This window comes from Fonsecaea nubica (assembly GCF_001646965.1).
Source record: "Fonsecaea nubica strain CBS 269.64 chromosome Unknown Scaff1, whole genome shotgun sequence".
Classification (NCBI taxonomy): Eukaryota; Fungi; Ascomycota; class Eurotiomycetes; order Chaetothyriales; family Herpotrichiellaceae; genus Fonsecaea; species Fonsecaea nubica.
This window is the reverse complement of record NW_019173674.1, coordinates 168,259-191,008: the sequence shown is the minus strand read 5'-3', so window position 1 is coordinate 191,008 and position 22,750 is coordinate 168,259. Positions and strand designations below refer to the sequence as shown.

Below are 22,750 nucleotides of genomic sequence, written 5' to 3'. Positions count from 1 at the left end.
GTGGGTGAGTTATGGCCAGCTGCAGACTTCAGAGTGAACAGAAGTGCAATGTCACGAGCCCGTGTCGAGGCCGGAGGGGCATTTGTCTGACCACGCCGATAGCGAAGAATGCGGTCGGAAAAATAGAGAGAGACGGAGTGTTTCCCTTTGGTGGCGGAGGGAAATCTCACGGGGCCTTGGACAATATCGTACGTAGTGTCAGGACTTGAGGATGATGGCTAAGATTGTTGTTGTAGTGTTAGCGAGGACAAACATGCAGTACAGTGATGAGTGGTGGATACTTTATTGCGTGGATTGTGTGGGTGGTTCACAAGTTCAGGCTTTCAGGCTTTCAGACTTTCCGACCTTTCAGGCTTTGCGGGAGCCGTTGGTGGTGACTGCAAAAAGACGCCTGCAGCTGCAGTTGCGACTGCGCCCACTTCGCTCGGTGCGCTTCGAGGGCTGAAGAGGAGACTGTCCGCCACGCCCTGGCCAAGTCACGTCCCGGTCTCGGGTGTTTTCTGTTCTTTGCCACAGTACAGAGGCGGGAGAGGTGGATGGGACGGCGACCAAGTACCGAGTACTAATGATGGATAGAAGCACCACAAAGTAGATTGGGCGTGACGTAGCACCGCTAGAGGAAAGAAACAATAAACAAGCAAAGATGGTGAAACTTGAGTGCGACGATCCTCCGGGAGGGTTTGTTCTCGCTCCTCTACTCAGGGTCTGCGCCTAGTCATACCCCTCAGAGGCCGCCGGGGGCACCCATAGCCTAAGAGCCTAGCCTCCAAGGCTACAGCACCACCTAACTAATTGAGTTATGGGAAGGGCAGAGCACGCGAGGGGTGCCTGGGGTTCGCATTTGGGCATCCCCTCCCCCAGCACTCGCGTCATCAACCAAATAAAAGTCACCAAAAGGGAATTTGCAATGACAAAAGCTGCAGTCACTCATCTTTCCCATTTCGAGCCTCAAAGGATTCAATCCCTCTCCGCTTCAGCACCGTCGAGTGCCTGTCCTGGTCAATCTGAGAGCCCATATATTGATGTCGATGGGCTCAATCTTTTCAACTCCAACGACTGAGGCAATTGACTTCATCATCGCTCAACCCCTCATCCACGCCTCGTCCTCCCCGCCAACTCCCTCCCCGCCGTACAAGCTTGCCCTGTCCTTGTCCAGCCACCTACCGAGTCCTTAGTCTCGCATGCCCACACTTGCGTCCAGCCCTAAGACCTACAAATAGAAACCTCAGTCTCTGCTAATGCACACCGTCCACTAAACGAGAGAAATGGATTGATTACAAGAGGCCCTTTGCCCACTGATCTCACACACATATCGGACCGAGCAGCTGTGGACGCATCCCACCGCGGTCGCGCTTCATGCGGCTGAAAGCTGGTCTCAGACGGTCAGACAGGGGTCGGATTTGAGCTTTCCGATCGCACAAAAGTGCAACGATTTCTGACTCTCCATCCTCCTCCAATGCCTTGGTGGCCTTGGCTGATATTTCCGGCTCGTGCTCCACTTCCCGCAGGTCAGAATCCTCTGCACTCAGGTATTTGTTATATATGCTCGTTGCCCTGTCTTCGGTGACGCTGAACATCCAGGCTGTGTCTGATGCCTGCAGCTCATGAATATTGATCACACTATCAGTCTGCCGCTGGACCCGTCCCCATAACTCCACGTCCGAAGAACTCGCTGACCGTTCCGAATCGATTGTTGCTTCTTGCCAACGCCGCCTGGAATAATTCGTGCTGCTCCGTGCTTTCAACTTGCTGTCGCCGGATCGCCCGAATGGTATCGTTTCCAGGTTTGCAAAGGGGACACTCCACCTTACTATCATTTTCATCCATGCCAATTCCCGGCTTGTTCAAGCACTCTTGATGGAACGAGTGCTTGCACATAAAATGTACCGTGGGTAAAGTGAGGTTTCGATTACACGACGAGCACCGCCGCGCTTGGAACACGACCGGCTTCGTACTCAGGTCCGCCAGCTCTGCTTTTTTGGATGCAGTTTCAGTTCGGTAAGAGTCGATCAATCGTCGGTTAGCCTGGATTTCCTTTCGCTCACGAGAGATGTTGTCCGAAAGGTAGCCCTTGACCATTCCCATCGTGACTGAGCCTCCTTGCGACAGGACTTTCACTACTTGGAGCGGGGCCATGAGATTTTCCCTGTCAATCTTGCGGAGCACAGATTGGAGCTCTTCTCGTACTCCAGGTGCGTTGAGGACCTCTTCGGATGAGGAGAAATAGCTAAGTGCAAGCGGATAGAGCGATTCATCCTTGGATCCGTATTTCCTGAGTGCAGATATGGCGCCAGAGGTGTCCCTGGCCGATGTGAACGACCGAAATATGTCGGCGTACAAATTTTCTCGTTCTCGTACTAATGTCGTGCCAGCTGGGAATTTGGAAAGTGATGACAGGAGCAAGACATTCGAGGTGTCAATCGTGGACGAATCCAATGATGCGGCCTTGTTGTCGGCGACTAAACTGGTTGCTTTGACTTGCCATTTCTCCTTCTCTGCCGAGCCTGTTGCGGTGTTTGCGGCCTCGAGATACATCTCGAACAAAGTGGTCGACAAGTCCGATTTGTCTTCTTTTGAGAGGTTTTCCTCTAGAATCAGCGCCTCCAAGAAGGTGATAAACTCTGAGGGGTGGGCAAGGAACGAGGAAAAGGCGCTGCGCGGACGCGGTTTTGTGTATGCCGGAGCTGGCTCGACGTCGCCACTGGACTCTGCTTCGTCGTGCTCGGGCTTTTCCTCTGCTGCCGGCGCTGCATCAGTACTGGCGGACCGATTCATGAACGGTACACTCCAGAGAGCCGAGAGACTTTGGAATGCACCACCTCCTGTCTGAGCCTGGACATCGGACACCGCGGGGACATCCTTCTTGGGTGTATATTTTCCAGTGTAGTATTCCACAAACAGCTTGGTCGTTTCTTCAGGGCAGTGTTCGAGGAGACTGCGGGCATATTTCATCAACACGGGATATGCTGCATCAGGTTCCAGCCGCCAGATGTATTGCAAGGCTTCCGCGTACTTCTTTGAGTCTTCCACCAATATGTCGATCACCAATTCATTTTCACCATGCTTGGTCGCAAGGTAAGCTGCCTGGTCAAAATACCCGCCTTGTCGACACATAGCAATGGCCGTTTCGACGTCAAACTTGGCCGTCCCCGGAGTGCGGATGAAAGCGTCCAGCTTATCTGTGTCCTTGAGCTTTGCGTAGCAGTTTAGCAGCAGAGTCGTGTGGTCTGCCGTAGCTCGGTCGTGGTCATGGAGTTCTTCGAGGTAGTCGATCAAGTTGTGAATTCTCTGCGTGTCGAGAAATCGCCGAATGACTTGTGAAGGCTCAGTGTTGTCGATGGCTCTCAGATACTGCTGCATCGCCGTATCGTAGTCACCCTTTTGGTAAAGATAGTCCCCATACTTCCTGAAGATGATGTTCTGTTGTGTTTTGTCGGCACCCAATTTCTGGGCCAAGTTGATGGCGTAGATATACAGGTTTCGCTGATAGAGAATCTCGAGCTTCTGCTGCAATGTCTTCTCCTGATATCGATAAAGCTATTTAGAATCAGTAAGACGACTCTTCCAACAAGCTTGAAAACAGACCTTTCCATCCACGGTCAACAGAAAGAGTTCGTTCCATTCCACAAAGACCTCTTTGACTGGAGCGGGCAACGATTCCGAGTGAGCAAGGTATTTGAGATCGGTGTCTAATAATGTAAAGGAGGAGCTGCTGAATAGCTCGTCAATCTCCTCTCCCCCCAACCTTCGAAATGTTTTGGATTTGGACATCTGTGCCACCCGCGGCGGACACACAACGCCGACATACTCCTTGTAAATCTTGACGATTTTCTTCGGGCCCTCAAAAGCATAGCTGGGCCCACGGCCGTTAGGGCCGTAGTAGTAGATGGCATCTTCTCGCGCAACCACCATGTCCCCAGTCTCCTGGTCTTGTGTCATACATCCAACGTTGCAACCACGATTGTCGACGGTGCGCACTGGTTGACCCTGGCCTTTCCCGGATATGACCAGGCTGCAGATCTTGGCCGTGTTTGCAATGTATAGGACCTTGGTCGCGCCTTGACGGACTTCCAAGCAGGTGATGGGGTCTTCCGATTCAAAGACGGTTCTTTGCTTGGTCCCGCGGTCGTGTATAAAGTCCCCCCGAATGACAGTGACGGATCCATTGGCAAACCCCACAGCCACCTGCGTCAAGTCGTCCAGAACCACCAGTGCCGACGCTGGAAATTGCCGCCTGCCATTCTGCACACTGATTGTACAAAGACACCTCGGGGCCCCCGTCTTTTTCTCGATCTTGTCCAACGCCCACACTTTCAAGGAGGGTTCCGACGAGAGGTTCTCTGAAATGGTCACAAGGAACGGCGTGTTGGGCACATGTCTGAGGTGCGTGACGGAAGCATCGGGCGCGTCTGAAGCTTGAAAGGTGCGCACAATCTTCAATGCGCGGGAAAGGATGCGAACTGATCCGGCCGAAGTACCAAGGTACAGGGAATCCGCGCCGGTCGTCAGTGACACGATGTCGTTCTGGAGTCGAGATCAGCCATGAGGTCACTGCAAGTCTATGCGACGGGCAAGAACGTACGTCGAAGACATAGGAACCATCCTCATCTGCAGGAACAGGAATCTGGGAGACCTCGAAGAACGGGAAAGCTTTCCAGCTGGTGAGCGCCATGACTCCTCACCTCAAAGACCGGTCTAGCAAAACGCACAAATCCATGTCAGGGAGAGACAGGCCGGTCAGCGCAGTCGAAACATGTTACTCATTGTGCTGGTGGTGAGACGAGAAAATGCCTGGTGGTGCTTGTTCGATTTAGTGTTGGGTGTTGCGGAGGTGACGTCGAGATGGAGAAGCAACAAGCGCAGCCTGCGATGGGCGGAAGGGCTGCGTCCACACGCTCTCCTCAGCACAAATTCTACTTGATACTGAGGGCTTAAATAATTGATTTACATATTATCTAGGTACATGTGAGACTGGTATCCTGTCCAGTACTGTACAGTACTTTGCTTTTTACCAGCTGGAATAATCCGCGCTCAGCAGAATAAAAGTGATATCGTGACAAGCATCTCGGGTCATTACAAGGTCATCAGTCCTTCCACCTGTTGCGAGTTTCACTGCTCCCAGCTGAATCTGTCAGCCGGGGTGTTCGATCGCACAGGTGGACCAGGGGGACGTTCTTCTGTCACGGTGGTCAGCCCTTCCTCGACAAATCTGCTTCCAGAACTGGGTGAGCGTGATGGAGGACGTCCATTCAGCTGTGGTACCAAAAGGCTGCCACGGCTCGTGCTCGTTGCCGGGCTGGTACTTCCTCCAGGCAGTGATTGTGCTTGGGATCTTGATGTAAGTTCTGGTGATATTGGACTGGACATGCTCCTGCTATTGGTATTGCTGGATTGTCGCGAATGACCATCGTGACTGGCACCCACTGGGCTAATGCCCTGGTCCCCGGAGGACAGAGTTCCGAACGCACGGCTGTGCCTGACGCTGTACGGGCTGACACTATTGCTGAAGCGATGGTTAACCTCCGCTGGTGAATACGGGGGCACCGGTGACCCAGATCTCTCGCTAGCTGCTGCTTCAGCCGCCTTGTTTGCCGAGTGCTGCTGTTCGAGCTCTGCCGGTCTTCTGGGATCGTTCCTCATAAGCGCCGATCCCCGGGGGGCTTCATTGCTCTCGAAGAAACTCGGAGAGACAGGGCCAGCCGGCATCTCGATTGGCGTGCTAGCTGCGAGTTCGAACCGACTAACAGACGGGTCTGCAGGCACCTCGATTGGTTGACGTTTGTCGCCTAGCAATTCAGAAACAGAGGTCTTTGAGTCGGGATGCTTTTGTAGGCGACTCAGGAATGACCGTCGCTTCTCCTTCTCCGTGCCAGAGTTTTCTGGTTCAGCTCTCTTCCGGAAACAGAACCACAACGCCAGTCCCAATACAAGTAATCCTCCTATTCCAGCTCCTATCCCAATGCCTATTTTGGCGCCCGTCGACAATCCGCTTCTCGGGGGCCCTGGCCACGTGCTGCCTTCAGGTCGAGAGATTGCTAGGAGGTTGACATTGCTAACAGCATCCAATGTAAACACGGCCTGGGAGATCGAGAAGTTGTTGCGTTCGTAGTCAACAGTAAGATAGGTCTCTTGAAGGAAGGCTCGACCGACGGTATATTGTGTGGAATTGGCTGCTTTGCGTAGAGGAAAATAGTTGGTGGGAGGAGAGGTGAAGTTTGCGTCCAGATTTGGAAACGGGTATGTCAGCTGAAGATTGAACGCATCGTACGGTAGCGTAAGTTCAATCCCGTCGGATGAGCCTGGCAAATTGCTCAATGTGAATGTGAAAGTTAAATTCCACGCACTGAGAGCGCTGGGTGACGATGAATTATCGTCTGGGAAAAGGTAAAGTTGTAAAGTGTCGTCGTAAGTCAGGTTGAGCGCATTTGCAAAAGCGTCGCACGCTGGTTCGGGAAGCCATAAGAATGGAGTTGACGAGTCAATGGTGAACAAGTCGGCTTGAGATATATCCAGAAGAGTTTGGGGGTTGGAATCCCAATTAAAAGGTAAAGATTCGGCCCCTGATGAAACCGAGATCGAATTGATGGCAACAATCGGTGAGTAGTCCTGGCTTAGCGTGAAGCTCATGTTGTTCGGCACGAATCGATTCGCATCAATGCCTCCGAGCGTTAACGAGGCTGGAACACTTTTCAGGCCTGGAAATGGCATTAGCAAACTGCGCTTGGGATAGAGCTGACAAAGAGTACATACGGTAGGCTGCCCCTGCAGTGTAGCCATAACTGCGGCTCGGGATATCATTGCGCTTCTGGATCAGACTCGATAAGAGTGGTGAGATGTCTTCAGTACCGTTGAATCTGGTCTGCTGAACCCCGAGTCCCAAAGTTCCGACCCAATATTCTGTAGCATTGACCACGGAGATGATTTGATCAGGGACCGAGATCGCATCGTTGAGGGAGAGCGTGTCCAAGCCATAATATCCATATCCGCTGCCTCCCAGCTCAGGGTTGAAGTTGAGCTCAAAAAAGCCTCGAGCATTGAAAGAAGACGACTCGTTTGTCAAAAACAACCCTCCTCTTTTATTCTCACAGATTGAGGTGCCATCGCAGCCAGCAGGACCTACTACCCACGTTTCCTGACTCAGTGTGCTCGGAAATACAGACAGATATTGTTCGGGAGATCCCACTCGTATACTGATGGCAGACCACAGGCCATCGTAGCCGAAGAAATCAGTACTTGTTGTCGCAACAATCGGAATAGGTTCTGAGGCTTCAGCAGTGCCAAGTGATAGTATGAGACTGAAGATAATGAGGATATCGCGACGACATGACCATGAGCAAGGCCGCAAGCGGTTGCGGTCTGAAGAGCGCATCGTGCTTGGGATTCAACGAGTTCGGAAGGTCTTCATAGCTTGATACTTGGTCCAGGGGCGCGGTCTGCAGGTCAATTGTGCTCGGAGATCTGTAACGAGGGGCTGCGATCAGGTGGTACAAGTTGGCACCAAGGCGAACTGCTAACGAGAGTGATGTCGACTGCAACTAAAAACGAGAGGACGTCGGCGACACCACGACGAGGTGGACAAAATGTCTCATTCACAGGTGACAAGAGAGGAGCAGTTACCAATGTCTACGAGTTACGCCCATCCACGGGGAAGGTCTGAGAGGGCGGACTTTTTTTGAGACCAACCCTAAAGCAGGAGAGGAGAGCCCCGGGCATCAACCAACCAGGCGCGACAACCAGGAACTAGGGTGCTAGGCAGGAGCTCCTCCCACTACAACGAATCACGATGCGCAGCACCACTTTCTCCTCTCTCTTCTCCTGTCAGAATTTCCCAGAGAGCATTCCATCCACTTCCTCGAGAGTACAATTACACGGACATAGGCTTGGGATATTGTTTCTCTTCGTTTATGAGAGATTGATGGGAACGACATTCTACTCTTGTGCCAATGGGCTAGTTCCGATTTCACAGCTGCGTCTCCCCACCCATGCGAGCTGCAACTCGACGCAAGGAGCCCAAGCAACGATGGGTCAGGCCCAAGGTGATGGGACTTGGCACCTCGAGAAATCTGCTCGGCACTTGCGATTTTGATGGGAACCCCTACCAAGAGCAATTGTCTGTCACCAGGCGCGCGAAGTGGCACTGCCAGAAATAATGCCTCCCGCGAGCTTGAGAGTTCAACTCAATGTCGGAGCGAACCGATCGAAGAGAAAGAGCCCCATTCTCCCTCTTGAAACTGCTTGGCCCTGCATCATCCGAGATGGGATGTGCAACTTTCCCTCTACGGTACTGGGTGTTTGTGCCATCGCGACTGTCGCAGACATCTAGTCACACACAGCCTGTCTCTCGGGGATGTCTGAACGGCGGACTGCATCGGCGACCTGGTGTTATTTCTGAAATAGAAGAGAGCCTCATCGTGGGCATGTCATGTGTCCCACACGAAAGGGTCTGGTGCGACGTTTTGGGCTGGACCTGCATCCGCAAACACGAGGAGAATGATTGATTCTGATACCACAAGGCAGACAGGTGGAGCCGGACATGAATTCCTCGGAGCATGTGGCACATTGCTTCTGGTCTCCACACGCCGAAGACCAGATCCCTGGTTCAGGAGGGTTATTGAAAGCAGTGTGACATGTGCTCACTTCTTTGAGAGTATCTTGACAAGACAAGAGTACAAGCAGAGTGAGAGGGAAATCCTTCTCGTTTATCAGTATCTGATGGGACCGTGGCGCGTCTCAAGCCAGGGATGCGTGGATGAGATGATGTGCAGGGACTGGACAGTTTGAGTTTGACCATCACCATGCACGGTAGATTGTGCGGGCGGGATAGGAACCACCACGATGAAGTTTTCGTACTCGTAAAGCCGAGAGAACAATTGTAACTCGTAACTCCTCGCACACAGTAAGCAGGGAGATGAAGATGGTTTGGAGACAAGCCATGTTACAACCAGTGAGCAGCCTGGACACGGTTCTTTCGTGCAAGACATTCGGACAGATGATGGTGATGGCGTCGACGGCGTACCTACTGGCGGGGCCTGGGGCCTTGGCCCTTAAGGAGGTCCTACCTAGGAGACTTTTTAGCTAAGAAAATTCCCCTTGCCGGGCTTCACGGTAGCTGCGGGTGACCCCTTTGGTGCTTTCGCGTCTTCATTGATAGGCACCCAATGGGCTCACAATGGCCACCACAGCCACTGACATCTCGCGACAGTGGCTGCAGGTCAATCCAAAGCTCCAACCAATCTTGTGGCGCCCTTGCAGCACTGACCGCGTGTGTTGACCTGACGGTTGGTCGGCAACCTGTCCTCCACCACCTCAGTTGATGGGGTCTCCAGCCAGCCAAAGTTGCAAGATGGCGATTACAAAACCTGGTCTGCCAGTTCTCAAAAGCCTGGAACATGCTGGGAACCAGGGCCACTCGGACTGCTCAAGGCTGTAAGTGACTGGCTGAAAAGCCCTGTCACTTTGAAGGCCCCCTGTCGAGTCTGTCCATCTCCGCCTCTCTTCCGACCACTATTTCCGCAGAACCGCAAAACTCTATGCGCATCAATCCAGACGTCCACTTCCATTTCGTCTGGCCTTGTCCTTCGTTTTGAACCACAACAAGTCACTGCTTCCTCGTTCTGCTGGGGAACAGGAGTCGAGAACCGGCCCTTGTACCTGCGTGCTGTCGTGACCCTGAACCATCTACGAATATATCTCTTCATGCCTTTCGAATCCCCGACGTTCGCCATCACTCCACGTCCACGATCGACCTGGGACACGTGGATCGCAAGGGGGACAACTTGCCAGCACTAATCGCCCGCCTTTTGCTATCATGAGGAATTGAAGGAACCCTCATCGAATGCTTAATCGCACAGTCGTTCGTTCTTCTACAATTTTGGACCCAACACTCGCTTGAAATCTGGGGTTCCGACGCAAGAGCAGGGCACTATTCTCTGAAGACGAGATGTATACCCTGTGGTCGCTCGTTTGTCTATATGTTGCGCTCTCTAGTGCACTGAACTTGGATCTGAGTTTGGCTTTGAGCTTGGACAAGAGACTGCCCCTCAGGTTCATGCGCAGAGATATCGTTTATTCCAATACCACGTCGCCCCAGCTAGATCTCAGACCAGAGGTCACCACGATCGCTTCGCCGAGTACATCTAATCTCGTTCTCAGTGAGACGACCTCGACTCCTCAGCCAACAGTCGCTTTACCGGAGTCTACGTCGCCTTTCAGTATCGCCGACACGAACCCGAGCTCTGCTACAATCGCCCCGTTCAGCTTTCCTCCTAACCTTCCACCCACTGTTACCAGCCCAAGCACGATCGTTCCAGTCAGTCCTCCGCCAGTCCAAGACCCTCGCGGCTCGAATCCCAATTCATTGACAGTCGCTACACCCAGTCCTCCACCCATTTTTGGTCCATCGACCCCTCCCGAAACAACAGCTATCACATCGGTTGATACATCAACCATTTCTTCCTCTAGCAGCAATGTTACACCCATCAATGGACCTGCGCCTCCCATTCTCAAAACCCCTCCACCACTACCATCTTTCACACGACCTTTCACGAACTCGAGCCTGAGTATAGATCTCGGTACTACTACGAATGTCTCGACAACATCCCCAACTTGCACTGGCTCGGTCACCTACTTTGGCTCCGTTCCGCCCACAGTCTACGTCACAGTCACCGAAGGCTTCAACGTGACGATGACAGCCAGCAATGCGTCCATGACCGAGACACCGACTTTAATCACGCCTTTGCCTGCCTGTCAAGCAACGATCATGCCCATTGCTGCGTCATATAACCCTGCATCGTCCGCCAGCGGGCAAGACCGGAGTAAAACAGAGTCGAACATTCCAGGCCCATCGACTATTCCTCAATTTGCGACCAATAATCCTTTTTTTGCTCCGGAATCCTCTGCGCCCGTGGTACCAGGAGAAACCCCTGCCCTTGCGAGTTCTCAACCACCATTGGTGTCCGCTTCGCTGGCCTCTTCGGCTGTCTACTCGAGTGTCGACTATACCAGTACTGTCGTCGTCACAAAGAAGACCCCGGTTCCCGTGGTGGCTCCGCCAACCACTTCTATCGACATCAACTTCAATTTCCCCTCGCAGAATCCCACCCCTCCCCCCAGCGGAGGAGGCAATACCGGTGACAGCAATAGTGGTGATAGTGGACAAAACACTGTCAACAATGGTGGCGGTGGAAACTCTCCTTCCAGCAACAACGCACCCGTCACTCCCGCAACAAATAATGGAGGCAGTTTCCCATCAATCAGTGCTCCGACTGGCGGAAGTTTGATTGTCGAAGCTCCAACAACTACACGGTTGGGCAACATCATTGCTTCTATCCTCAACTCGCCCTTTGCGACTGCCTCGCCGACTAGTCGTGCCTCTGGAGCCGCTCCCTTGACCACCACTGTCAACGGTGTCCCGATCATAGTACAGCCCTTTAGCGTGGTCATTGGGAGTCAGACCGTCGCGATTCCCAACTCGGCCCCCACTACTGTGCAAGCATCTGGTGCTGTGTTTACCGTGGAGCCCTCCAAGATCATAGCTCCTTCGACGACCATAACAATATCACAGCTTCCAAACGAGCAGATTGTAACGCCAGTTCCAACGGGTACGATCACTACCGCATTTGGCCGTCTCACTCTCACCGTTGGGCCGACAGTCGCGATTATCTCTGGAACAACGTACAGGGTCGGGCAGGGTGCGCCAGCTACGACCGTCACCGTTGATGGAACCAGAATCTCCATCGGCTCCGCTGGCGTGGGATTGCCCAGCACTACTGTGGCGCCTGGTGGTGCGACGCCGTTTACCGTCTACACTGTAGAAGGTCTGACCTTCTCTATCGCTGGTACTGAGGCTATTGTTGGGGGCACCACATATCGCATTGGGTCGAACGCTCCCCAGCTCACCACGACCATTGGGTCGCAACATGTGTCGGTATCGCTCGGTCCTGGTGGCGTTGGACTGGCGAGCACTACGTTGACTCCTGGCGGGCCGACTGGCTCCCCCTTTGTTGTGTACACCGCTGATGGATTGACTTTCTCGGTCGACGGCAGTGAAGCCGTTGTCAGTGGCACTACTTACCGCATTGGATCCAACGCTCCCCAGGTGACCACAACCATTGGTTCGGAACATGTGTCGGTATCATTTGGTCCTGGTGGAATCGGCCTCGATTCGACCACGATTGTTCCACAAACAACCTCGTCACATAAATCGACCACCGAGTCAAAAACCGCATCCGCGACTACATCTCCGACACAGTCTGCAGATGTCGCCAACGACGCACTATCCAAGATTTTACCAGCCAGTCTGCGATGGTGTCTATTTGTTCTGTCTTTGGGATGGCTTGTTATTTGAACACCCGATATGACGTGATACGATGGAGTTTTAGATTTTTGATACATTGGAAAGGGAAAAGTCTAGTGCCTAATAATGGCTGGGATATGGTGGAATTTGTTTGACCTTGGACTTTGGGACGATCATGATACCCGCAATACATTGACGATCTGAGTGATTGGAGTTACTCCAGTGAAGAGCAAGAGCCCTTTGGGGAAATGAATACGGCGGATACGTTTGGAAGAGAAATATGGTAATAGTGTCTGTGTACGGACTGAATGGGTGAAAACCACCACAAACGCACAATTTATGTGGCAAGTTGCAATATCATTTCCATCTTCAACTTGAATCATGGTTTCATCTGCACAAAATATCTCCTACTATCATCCCAGATACACTCATGATAGAAGCCATGAGGAGGTTGATTTGGTTGTTATCCAAGATGTCGTTTCCAGAGTTGATCGACCTGCTGCTCTCTTCACCGCTGGACTTTCGGCCATGCCCTTGCACATGTGCTGGGGGCGTCTTGGGCCTAGTAAGCACCTTGAGGCCGCCGGGCCCTTCAACGATCTTCCCAGAACGTCGATCGATGACTGAGGCTTGCAGCAGTGCTCCCAAGAGGGAGTCGAGAAGCGTGCCAATCGTTCCGAGCCCTGTCAATAACGCGAACAGAGTGAGGGCGTCAATAGGTGATCCGGCACAAAAGCGCAGGAGTGTCACACTCGTAGCAGCAATGGCAGCGCTGCCTCCCACACCGGCCAACAGTCCAGTAAGAGTCACCCCGCCGTTGGTACCTCGTGGGACAACTCGCAGCGGGTTCGTGATGAGCACTGGTTGGGATTTGGAGAGAATTCCCAGCTCGCTAGACAGAGTGTCGGCCGCCACCGCAGCATAGTTGGCCATTATCCCCATCAGCAACAGGTCAGCAAACGTGTTGCTGCTCTGTCGGCTACCACCAAAACATTCTGCGCCCTCGCTCGCACCTGTACCAAATAGCGAGACATGCAACAAGCACAGGGCACTTGCGCACCCACTGTTCGCAACGACCTGCAGACTTGTGCGAGGCCCTTCTCCGCCTGAAGCTCCACTACTTGACACTGTCAACGTGGCTTTCACGTCATGTTTCACTTTTGTAGCCGTCGTGCCGAGCAGGAAAAATGTGCAAAGTAAAGTGAACGGGAGGGCGGACGGATGAAGGGCGTGGATCGTTGCGGTAAGTGCTGCGGTCACGATGCCCAGCGGTGTGAGGGATCGCCGAGTGTAGGCACGAGTGACAAGGAGGAGGGTTACGGGAATGGCGATGATGGGACGCATCTTGGAGGGTGCGAAAGGTGTCGGAGGGTGGAAGAGGATTCGGACGGAATATATGCACCACAGGAGATGGTACACCAGCTGCATATGGATTATGTGTGCCTTTGTTGTTGAGTTACTAAGAAGGGTGTGGCTGCTACTGACAAGCAGGCGATGACGTCTGGCTGTGGCGTCCTGCGGTCTTCAAGTCCCGCATTTGACTATCAGTTCACAGGACTTTCCATCTCTGTCAACAGGTATCGCCAGGCAGTCAATCACAGTCGCCGGAAAAGGTCGAGGATGGGATACCACTTTCCAGAGCTTCTTGAAGCACGATGTTCACATCACTTTTGGCCAGATCTGCCATGAGGCAACCAGAGATACTTTTCCGGTCCGCCTCCAAAATCGGTTCTCTGCACCACACCACCAAACGAAGGCTCCATCTCGCACCCCCTTTCCTCCTCGACGACTATATCCCCCGATATCATCTGCTCTCCTCTGCCGAGGCAGCGAAAAAACGGTCTGCAGCCTATGCCCACCTCCGTCAATGCAATCTCTGTCCACGTCTCTGCAATGTCAATCGTTACGAGACTACCGGCCACTGCTTGATCGGGGCGGAAACGGTCAAGGTATCAACCATCGCACCTCATTTTGGGGAAGAGCCATGCCTTCAAGGGCATAATGGATCCGGGTCTATATTCCTCAGTGGCTGTAACTTGAGGTGTGTGTTTTGTCAGAACCACGACATTGCCCACCAGAAAATCGGCTTCGATCTGACCCCGGAGGAGCTGGCGGAATGGATGGTGAAGCTGCAGGAGGTGGGAAATGTGCATAATATCAACGTGGTGACGCCTGAGCATGTCGTGCCCCAAATTGCCCTGGCTATCCTGACTGCCCGGGAGATGGGCCTCAATATACCCATCGTGTACAACACTAGCGCATTCGACAGCCTAGAAAGTCTCAAGTTGATGGACGGATTGGTCGACATCTATTTACCGGACTTTAAGGTCTGGAACAATGAAACGAGCAAGCGGCTCTTGAAGGCCGACGGGTATGCGGACACGGCAAGAGAAAGCATTCGAGAAATGTATCGGCAGGTGGGTGATTTGTGCTTCACGGCCGACGGGATCGCGAAGAAAGGAGTCCTGGTCCGTCACCTTGTCATGCCGGGAAAAGAACAAGAAGGAATACAGATCATGAACTGGTTGGCTGAGGCTCTGAGTAAAGATGTCTTTGTGAATATCATGGAGCAGTACTTTCCCACGGCTCATGTCGGCAAGGAGAAACGAGGGACCAAGTCAGACGCCTCGAGCAAGAGATATGCGGAAATCAATCGGCCGGTGACCCATGAAGAAGTAGGGGTGGTGCAGAAGGCGGCCAGAGATGCTGGACTTTGGAGATTTGCTGAGCCGGCGAGACATGGTGGCTGGAATATCTGAGTTCCAGGCCATCTTTCCTGGCCAGTCTCTTGTTGCCATACATTCTGAACAGTCAGCCATCCGGCGCCACTCACACTCGGCTAAGGCAACAGCACACGGCATTGTGTCAAGACCCACGAGGCTTCCACATGGTCAGAGCTTCTTTGTCCATAAAAATACACAATCCGGCCCCCCTTGGTGCCCACGGCTGCTATTGGTCAGCTTTGCTTCTTTGTGAAGTTGACAGGTCAAAGACGCATGCTAGCACAAAAGCCGTACGCGGAGTCGATCGGTCAATTCTTCCATCCTTCAGTCTTTGAAGAGGCCTGCTCAAGTATTAAAACAGCTCTGCAATGGCATCTCTCCGCCATCTAGCACCGTTCCGCTCGACGAGACCAACACTGGTTACCGCTCAACATTCTCAAGTACGCCAAGAGGCAGAGTATATCCAGGAGCGTATAGCTGCTGCGGAGTGCCTGTACAGACGACTAACGGCAGAGATAACAAAGACGCAACACAGATTGGTAAAAGCTCGAAAACACAAGAGTTCCGCTGGGCTGGCAAATTCTTTGAAAAGGAGCATCAGAAAGAAGCGATCACGTCTGAACCGATGTGTGAAGAACCGCCAGGCGTTTGAGGCAAGACTGGCCACTATCTTTGCTGAGATGGACAGAATGGAGCAACGACAATGGCGCCACAGCTCTCCGAACCTCCCCGATTTTGGGAGATCTCATGTCCCTGAGGTTGGGAATGCCTCAATAGCATTGCCGAGCTGGACGACCTCGTACATGTCAGCCCCATCAATCAGGAGCACTATGCAGACCCTCAATATTCCGACTGTTCCAATGCAATTGCAATCCCCTAACCATGCTGTTCCTATTCACACTCCCCAGACACCGGTCATACGTCCAACACAGTTTTCGCAGATAACATCAGGCCGTCCGCTCCAACAAGACTTTGGTTTCTCTCAGGCTGGCAATGATGCCGTGATCAGCCCAAGTGATACAGTTTCTTCTTATGAATTGAATTCACCAAACGGTTTTCCGGTCACTTACATTCCTGCCGCCCATCAAGCTGACGTGCTCGACGCGATGCATCGCATGCACATCTCTACACCACAGGAATCTTATACGCAGCCTTCGAGGATACCAACCACAGCGGCAGGGCAGGGCAATATCGATTTTTCTCATCGTCTCCGCATGCTTGATCACCAAAGTGCCGCGTTTCGACTGGAGAGAGCGGCCAGAAAGCACAAGGGTCAGCGGTCATGCTAGCGAGGTGGTACAGCCATTGGTTTTGGGTGATGACTTCTCGGTTCATGTGGTAGGAGTCAAATTCGTTGTTCATTCAGAGGTACAATCAGTCGTGGATCCATCCCTGACTACGTTGATGTCTTGCGTTTTCAATCTCGCGCGACTAAGTGACTGTCGCCGCGGCGATGACCAACAACACCAGAGACACATGGTACATTGTTTGCTCTTTTCTTTTCTGCCGTGCGCCTCTCCGCATCTTTGTTTGCCACCAGATCTTTCCCTCTCAAGCAACTGTTCCAGTTTCTCTACGCACGCAGAACTTCAGTCTCTATCGCTAGTCAGATCGAAAGCCTTTCCAAGATTCCCTTTTCATCTTCCTTTGTCTTACTGTCTTTCCCTTACCGTGCGTGACCCCTTGTCCTCGTACCTGGGCGAAAGCCACCCCATCCTCAACAATGAAGCTCTTTGTTTTGCTGTCTCTTCTTGCCGCACGCTTCATCACCTGCTTCCCATTCATTGGACATGATACAGACAACAGCACCATAGACACGTATGACTACGTTGTCGTGGGTTGTGGAATTGCTGGTCTGGTGGTGGCTGCGAGGCTGAGTGAGGATCCAACTGTCTCTGTCGTGTGTATCGAAGCTGGCTCTCTGTATGTCTCTCCCCGAACTCATGTACTGCTGACTGACAAGACGACAGTGACAACTACGAGGACTCGATCGAGATACCCGTCTACATCGGTGACCGCCCTGCAGCATACGAATGGGACATCAACACAACTCCACAGAAGCAGCTCGATGGCAAGCCACGTGTGACCGTCATGGGCAAGGGCGTCGGCGGAGGCAGTTTGATCAACGGCATGATATGGAATCGAGGCAACCAGAACGACTTCAACATCTGGGCGGGACTAGGGAATCCAGGCTGGGATTGGGAGAACCTATTGCCTTACTTTAAAAAGTCCGAGACATACACACCACGATACTACGATGGCGTCCAGAACCAGCCTGTCACATTCGACGAATCCATGCACGGTTTCTCTGGACCGGTCAACGTATCTTACCCGCAATACTTCTGGCCGCAAACAGGTAAGTGACTCTCTGGCAGTGTTCCTTTCGGACTCGAGTTGACACGATACACAGGCAACTGGTTTGAAGCACTGAATACCCTCCATATTCCGGACTGCTTCGACCCCAACGACGGATTGTCGGCCGGGAGTTACTTCTTGCCATCGTCGATAGGTCCTGTCAATCAAACGCGCTCTGATGCGCGACAGGCATACCACGACATGGCTGCTGGTCGTCCAAATTACCACCTAATCACGAATGCTCAGGTCGGACGGGTCTTCTTCGACAACAACTCTACAGGATCCGAGGCAGTTCGCGCAGGAGGCGTCCAGGTATGTTCAGTTCGCCAGAGTTCGTGCGGAGCTGACGATTACAAAGGTGGTGGATTTACTCAGCAACACGACCCGGTTCATTGGAGCTGCCCGCGAAGTTATCCTTGCTGCTGGTGGTATTCACACTCCACAGATTCTCGAGCTCTCTGGTATTGGTAACGCCAGTCTATTGGAATCTCTCGGCATCCCTGTTATCCAAAATCTACCAGGAGTAGGAAACAACTTGCAGGATCACGCCATGGTACATCTATCCTATCCATGTAAGTCCCGACGTGACAGAATGTGCTGTTCACTCCACTCCGCAACTGCATGCTACTTGATCTAACTCGCCAACAGTCCAGAATACATCTGTCTCGCGCCCAGCCTGGCTACTCACGAATTCGAGCTTCGATTCCGCTGCACGACTTGCTTATCTCTCCTCGCGAACCGGCCCATGGACAGCGAAACCTTCGACCGCAGTTGCGTTCCCGTCCCTCGCGCAAATGGCAAACTCTACCCGGTACATATCTCTCCTCGAAGACGCAATGGGGCGTTTCGGGCTGGTCCCGTCCGTCCTGCCACCGGAGTACACCAGCCCGGACAGGAGCGGGTTGACCGTCCTGGTCGGGTATGGAATGCAACACAACATGGTCGCCGCGTCCCTCCTGCTCAACACCACGCCGGCGTACGAGATCCTCAACGACAACTCGGGCGGCCTGGACCTGGCGCTCATGCGGCCGCTGTCGCGAGGGACGGTGCACATCACGTCGGCGGACGTGCGACACGACCCGGCCGTCAACCCCAACTGGCTCAGCCACGCCGTCGACCTCGAGATCCTGCTGCTCGCCGTGCGATTCAACCAGAGGATCCTCTCCACGCCGCCCATGCAGGGGCTGGAGCCGGCCTTCGCCCCGGGCCCCGACGGGAGTATCGCGCGCGACATGACGCGCGAGCAGATCGCGTCGGTGCTCCGCCGCGGCGTCGGCACCGAGTTCCACTACTCGGGCACGGCGGCCATGCTCCCGCTCGACCTCGGCGGCGTCGTCGACCCCAACCTCACCGTCTACGGCACCCGCAACCTGAGGGTTGTCGACACGTCGCTCTTCCCCGTCATCCCCGGCGCGCATTTGCAGGCCGTGGCGTACGCCGTGGCCGAGCGCGCCGCAGACGTCATCAAGGGCGTCGCTGTCGATGTTGTGGTGGGAGGGGGAGGTTCGCCCGCGTAAAAGGCGATACCTGGAGTTTGCGGTCAATGTTGCGTCGGGGTCACTGCAGGCGGGGAGGCAGGTAGATAGGTAGACATTGACAAACGAGCAGGCATCAGTAACAAGTGGATAGGAACACGTTGAATTGCATACCCATCTATCCTGATGGTCACGGCGGACTCTTCATGCTCAATTCTGTATCTGTCCCCTTGTATGTGCGTCACACACCCCCGGCCCCCCTTCACCGAGTGATCTTCGTGGTCACGACAAGACCTGACTCTCGCCGTCCGCACGAGAGAGAGAGAAAGAGAGAGAGAGGGTTATCTACCTCTCTATTTCATCGCCAGAATCAATGACGCGGCTGTCCACTGACTCACTCACTCACTCACTCACTCAGCGGTTAACTAGCGAATGACCTATAAATGTTATCTATCCCCCACTAAAGCCTTACCCTTGCCTCAGTGAGTGAGAACTCAGAAGTGAAGCAACCAAGAAGCCCCCTTCTCAGGGCTCTAGCTAGACACTGTCCCAGCTGCCCATTCCCTACCAAGTGAGTCCTGTCCACTGTCCAGTCCAGTCCAGGTGGTACAAGCAATGTCTAGAATCGACAAGTCTCGGTTACCTGATTCAGGCGGGCGGTTCCCAACATGGCATAAAGCGGCGGTTTGATGATTCCTATTACGAGGTGCGAGCAGTAGCGGTGGTAGTAGCAGTAGCAGTAGCAGTAGCAGTAATTGACAGTAGGGCAAGCGATATCTCGTCACCCTTGACCACCTTGCCGGGCCGCCGGAAGGGTATCTATGAGACCGGGATGCATGCTGCGCTGCACAGTCAGAAGTCCCGGCAACCCAGTTGGCGCCCTGCAGAGGTATCGGCTCGAGATGGGCTTTTGTAGTGTATCGTATCTTGGTAGGTAGGTATGTATGTACGGGACAGGACAGGACACGGGAGGTGTGGAAGTAGGTACACACACCTTGGTCATGACCATATCTCGTACACTCTGTCAATTCGAGCTCGTGTCGGTCGAGAGGAAGGGACCATTCCGCGCAGTTCACCCGGACCGAACGGCCGAAGAAGATGGTCAACACATACGCACGATGCGGACCCGTCGTCTTTCGTCACGGAGCTGGTCATCATAAAAACGAGGTAGATATACGAGGTGATATGCGAGCACAAATTACGGAGCATCTACCCATCACTACCACTCGTAGAAGTAGGTCCTCTGGTACTGTTAAAGTCCTCCGGGAGTAGTGGGCTACCCGAGTGGGACATTTCGCCCAAAATAGTTTAGGGCATGTTACCACAACACATTCCGGCCCTCCTTCCACTCTAGGCAAGTCACTAGTCCGCATTCGCACAAGGCCCGTCGCTGCTTTTTCCAACCTGCCGAAAAGCAGCCTGATCGATGCTTCCCCGCAGCGAAAACCAAGAAGACAAGGTGCCGCCACATGATATGTATGGATCGTCACTTGTCAATGACTCGGCGAGATGGTGCAATTTGAGTAAGTTTTTCTTGGGTCCTACCGGTCCGCGGACAGTCATTGGTTTGGGGATTCCATAATCAATTATTGCTTCATCGAGAGAGGGAGGGAGAGAGAGAGATCCGTACATAAAGCGCGTTGGCATCCCCAAAGCTTTGGGAGCGTATTCCTCAGAAACCCCGCCTCCCATTCTGTTCTCCAGCTTCCTTTTCTGTTTGGAAGGTCCATACTCGACACGCACGACGGAGATTCTTGACACAATGGCTGCAGCTAAGAAGCCTGTCCTCTACTATTTCGACCTCGGCAGTAAAGGTCGTGGCGAAGTCGTCAGGTGGGTGAGAAGTAGAAGCACATCACCCGAAGCCGAAATTGAATCCCTTCGTCGACTGTATATTCGTCGCTAGCCCCCGTGCTGACTCTGGAGAGCAGGCTCTTCCTGAAGGAACTCGGCATCGAGTACGAGGACAAGCGGAATCCTTACGACGCCACGTGGGGGGAGCTCAGCAAGAAGTACGAGGCTCAGGGCCTTACTATCACTCGCAAATTGCCGTCGCTGGATATCGACGGCCATATTTTGTCCCAGGTGGGTTCCCGCGCACGCCCCTGCCCACGACGACGGCTTTGTCTGTTGTGTCTCTGTCTAACCATTGACCTAGCACGTTCCTATCCTGAGATATCTCGCACGGTCTGTGGGCGCCTACGACGGCACGACAAACTATGAGAAGTGGCTGGTGGATGCTGTTGCCGACACCTACATTGACTGGAGGGTATGTGCCGACTCTGCCATTTCCCCAACATGGCTGTGGATCTGAACTGAAACTCGACGCAGGCCCTGTGGGTGACCAACCTGACCGAGAACAAGCCCGAGTACAAGACCACCACGGTCCCTCTTTACCACGGGATCTGGGACAAGTTCTACTCCCAGCACCCCGGGCCGTATCTTCTTGGGAATACAGTCACGTACGCCGACTTTGCCATTTTCCAGGCGCTGGATAATGACGAGGTGCTCGGTTGGGGTCCCGTAAGTCACAAATGCTTTTCTCCGGCCATCTACCATGTTGACACTTTCCCAGGCCTCGCTCCCGGAGAGTCTGAAGGCGTTGAAGGCTGCCATTTCCGAGCGTCCGAATGTCAAGGGGTACATAGCGGCGAGAAGTGCTTGATGTGATGACGCATAACAATACAATGCGCGGAGAATGTATTGTTCCGAAATTTGTTCGAGGTATTATTATGTTGATAAGTGGCCTTGGCTCAGCCACGACACGTACCTCAACATTGCCACCAAGAGAAACGTCAATCTCCGCTGCTGTAGTGCACGTTAGCCCATCTGCCACGATGAGATCAGGGCTGGATAAGAGTTATCACCTCAGCAGCCCAACCAGCCGGCAGTATGATCAAAGCTCATGTGGTCCCGTGGGTCGAGGAAACCACGCTCTCTAGTCAAAGAGTTCCTTTGGTTCGATGCTGTAAGTCCTGCTCTGCTGCGCCTCGTCGAGGGATAGTCTTGCGATTTCGACTGCGAGTCGTGTCAGGTAGCATTTGTGTTTTCACGGCGATTGCTGGAGCCGTTATCCATCGTCCGTACACAAAGCCATCTCTTTCCCGCGGACTAGGAGAGGGCGGTAGAGTTTAGACCTTCGCGGCGAGGCTGAGGTGTAATGTGTGTTGATTCGTGAGTCAAGTGGTTTCAAAAGCCGACGGTGTTTGAGTGAGGCAGTTGGTTCAGCCGCCAAAGCACTGAAAGTGAAGTGAAGTGAAGTCAAGGGGGAGCGCAGCCTTCCACCACAACCAAAACGATTTCCAGTCAGATGTTCATCGTGATTCCAGTTATTACGGAAGAGGTTCTCGACCATATGAGACCCGTCATGAATATGAAAATGACTTGCCCGCGGATCGCCGTGAGGGCCGCACCCAAACCCATCCTTTCAATTTGCTAGAATGCCAGAATTCTCGTCCTCGTCATCGCCGTCGAGGCCGTAAGACCCGTGGAGGACCACGCCACCAAGGGCAGCATGATGCATCAAGGCCCCGAGATACCAGCCGTGTCCACAAGCAAGCCAAACCTGATCCTTCCAAGCTGATCGCCCTTAAAGAATATCGAAGGCTTCAGCGGATACACGATGAAGAAAAGGAAGGGAGAAACCAACAGCAAGAAGAGGGACAAGAGAACAGCAAAAGGTAACTCCGAGGGTGGTGCAGACCTTCGCGCAACTTCTTCATGTATTTCCAATAAACTTGTAGATACCTTTTCTTGTCCATCCATGGTCGTGACCATCCCTGTATAAGTCGTCTCGCTTCTTTCTTGGCAAATCTGACAGCCTTATCATCCCATGCCTGCATGCGTATCTTAGTCGATGATCTCCGTGCTGTAGATACATATGCTCAATCCCAATGCCCGAT

The 22,750-nt window shown here is 53.2% G+C and overlaps 7 protein-coding genes across 7 annotated transcripts; 4 read left to right on the top strand and 3 right to left on the bottom strand.

The window, feature by feature from the left end:
* Positions 1 to 1,623: 1,623 nt before the first annotated feature.
* On the bottom strand, positions 1,624 to 4,672 carry AYO20_00059 (hypothetical protein; the record flags this gene model as incomplete). The annotated part of the gene is made up of 3 exons (XM_022638370.1): positions 1,624 to 3,537; positions 3,586 to 4,524; positions 4,583 to 4,672. 3 exons carry the CDS (start codon positions 4,670 to 4,672, stop codon positions 1,624 to 1,626), a joined length of 2,943 nt encoding a protein of 980 aa, XP_022505335.1.
* Positions 4,673 to 5,109: 437 nt separating this feature from the next.
* Positions 5,110 to 7,369, bottom strand: AYO20_00058 (hypothetical protein; the record flags this gene model as incomplete). The annotated part of the gene is made up of 2 exons (XM_022638369.1): positions 5,110 to 6,695; positions 6,751 to 7,369. 2 exons carry the CDS (start codon positions 7,367 to 7,369, stop codon positions 5,110 to 5,112), a joined length of 2,205 nt encoding a protein of 734 aa, XP_022505334.1.
* Positions 7,370 to 9,940: 2,571 nt separating this feature from the next.
* On the top strand, positions 9,941 to 12,346 carry AYO20_00057 (hypothetical protein; the record flags this gene model as incomplete). The annotated part of the gene is made up of 1 exon (XM_022638368.1): positions 9,941 to 12,346. The coding sequence occupies one exon, from the start codon at positions 9,941 to 9,943 to the stop codon at positions 12,344 to 12,346; it is 2,406 nt and encodes an 801-aa protein (XP_022505333.1).
* Positions 12,347 to 12,682: 336 nt separating this feature from the next.
* Positions 12,683 to 13,639, bottom strand: AYO20_00056 (hypothetical protein; the record flags this gene model as incomplete). The annotated part of the gene is made up of 1 exon (XM_022638367.1): positions 12,683 to 13,639. The coding sequence occupies one exon, from the start codon at positions 13,637 to 13,639 to the stop codon at positions 12,683 to 12,685; it is 957 nt and encodes a 318-aa protein (XP_022505332.1).
* A 341-nt stretch (positions 13,640 to 13,980) lies between these two features.
* On the top strand, positions 13,981 to 15,054 carry AYO20_00055 (hypothetical protein; the record flags this gene model as incomplete). The annotated part of the gene is made up of 1 exon (XM_022638366.1): positions 13,981 to 15,054. The coding sequence occupies one exon, from the start codon at positions 13,981 to 13,983 to the stop codon at positions 15,052 to 15,054; it is 1,074 nt and encodes a 357-aa protein (XP_022505331.1).
* A 1,687-nt stretch (positions 15,055 to 16,741) lies between these two features.
* Positions 16,742 to 18,890, top strand: AYO20_00054 (hypothetical protein; the record flags this gene model as incomplete). The annotated part of the gene is made up of 5 exons (XM_022638365.1): positions 16,742 to 16,941; positions 16,989 to 17,374; positions 17,429 to 17,685; positions 17,732 to 17,945; positions 18,022 to 18,890. The coding sequence occupies 5 exons, from the start codon at positions 16,742 to 16,744 to the stop codon at positions 18,888 to 18,890; spliced, it is 1,926 nt and encodes a 641-aa protein (XP_022505330.1).
* A 1,720-nt stretch (positions 18,891 to 20,610) lies between these two features.
* On the top strand, positions 20,611 to 21,513 carry AYO20_00053 (hypothetical protein; the record flags this gene model as incomplete). The annotated part of the gene is made up of 5 exons (XM_022638364.1): positions 20,611 to 20,681; positions 20,780 to 20,933; positions 21,007 to 21,117; positions 21,180 to 21,371; positions 21,424 to 21,513. 5 exons carry the CDS (start codon positions 20,611 to 20,613, stop codon positions 21,511 to 21,513), a joined length of 618 nt encoding a protein of 205 aa, XP_022505329.1.
* Between the last annotated feature and the right edge of the window lie 1,237 nt (positions 21,514 to 22,750).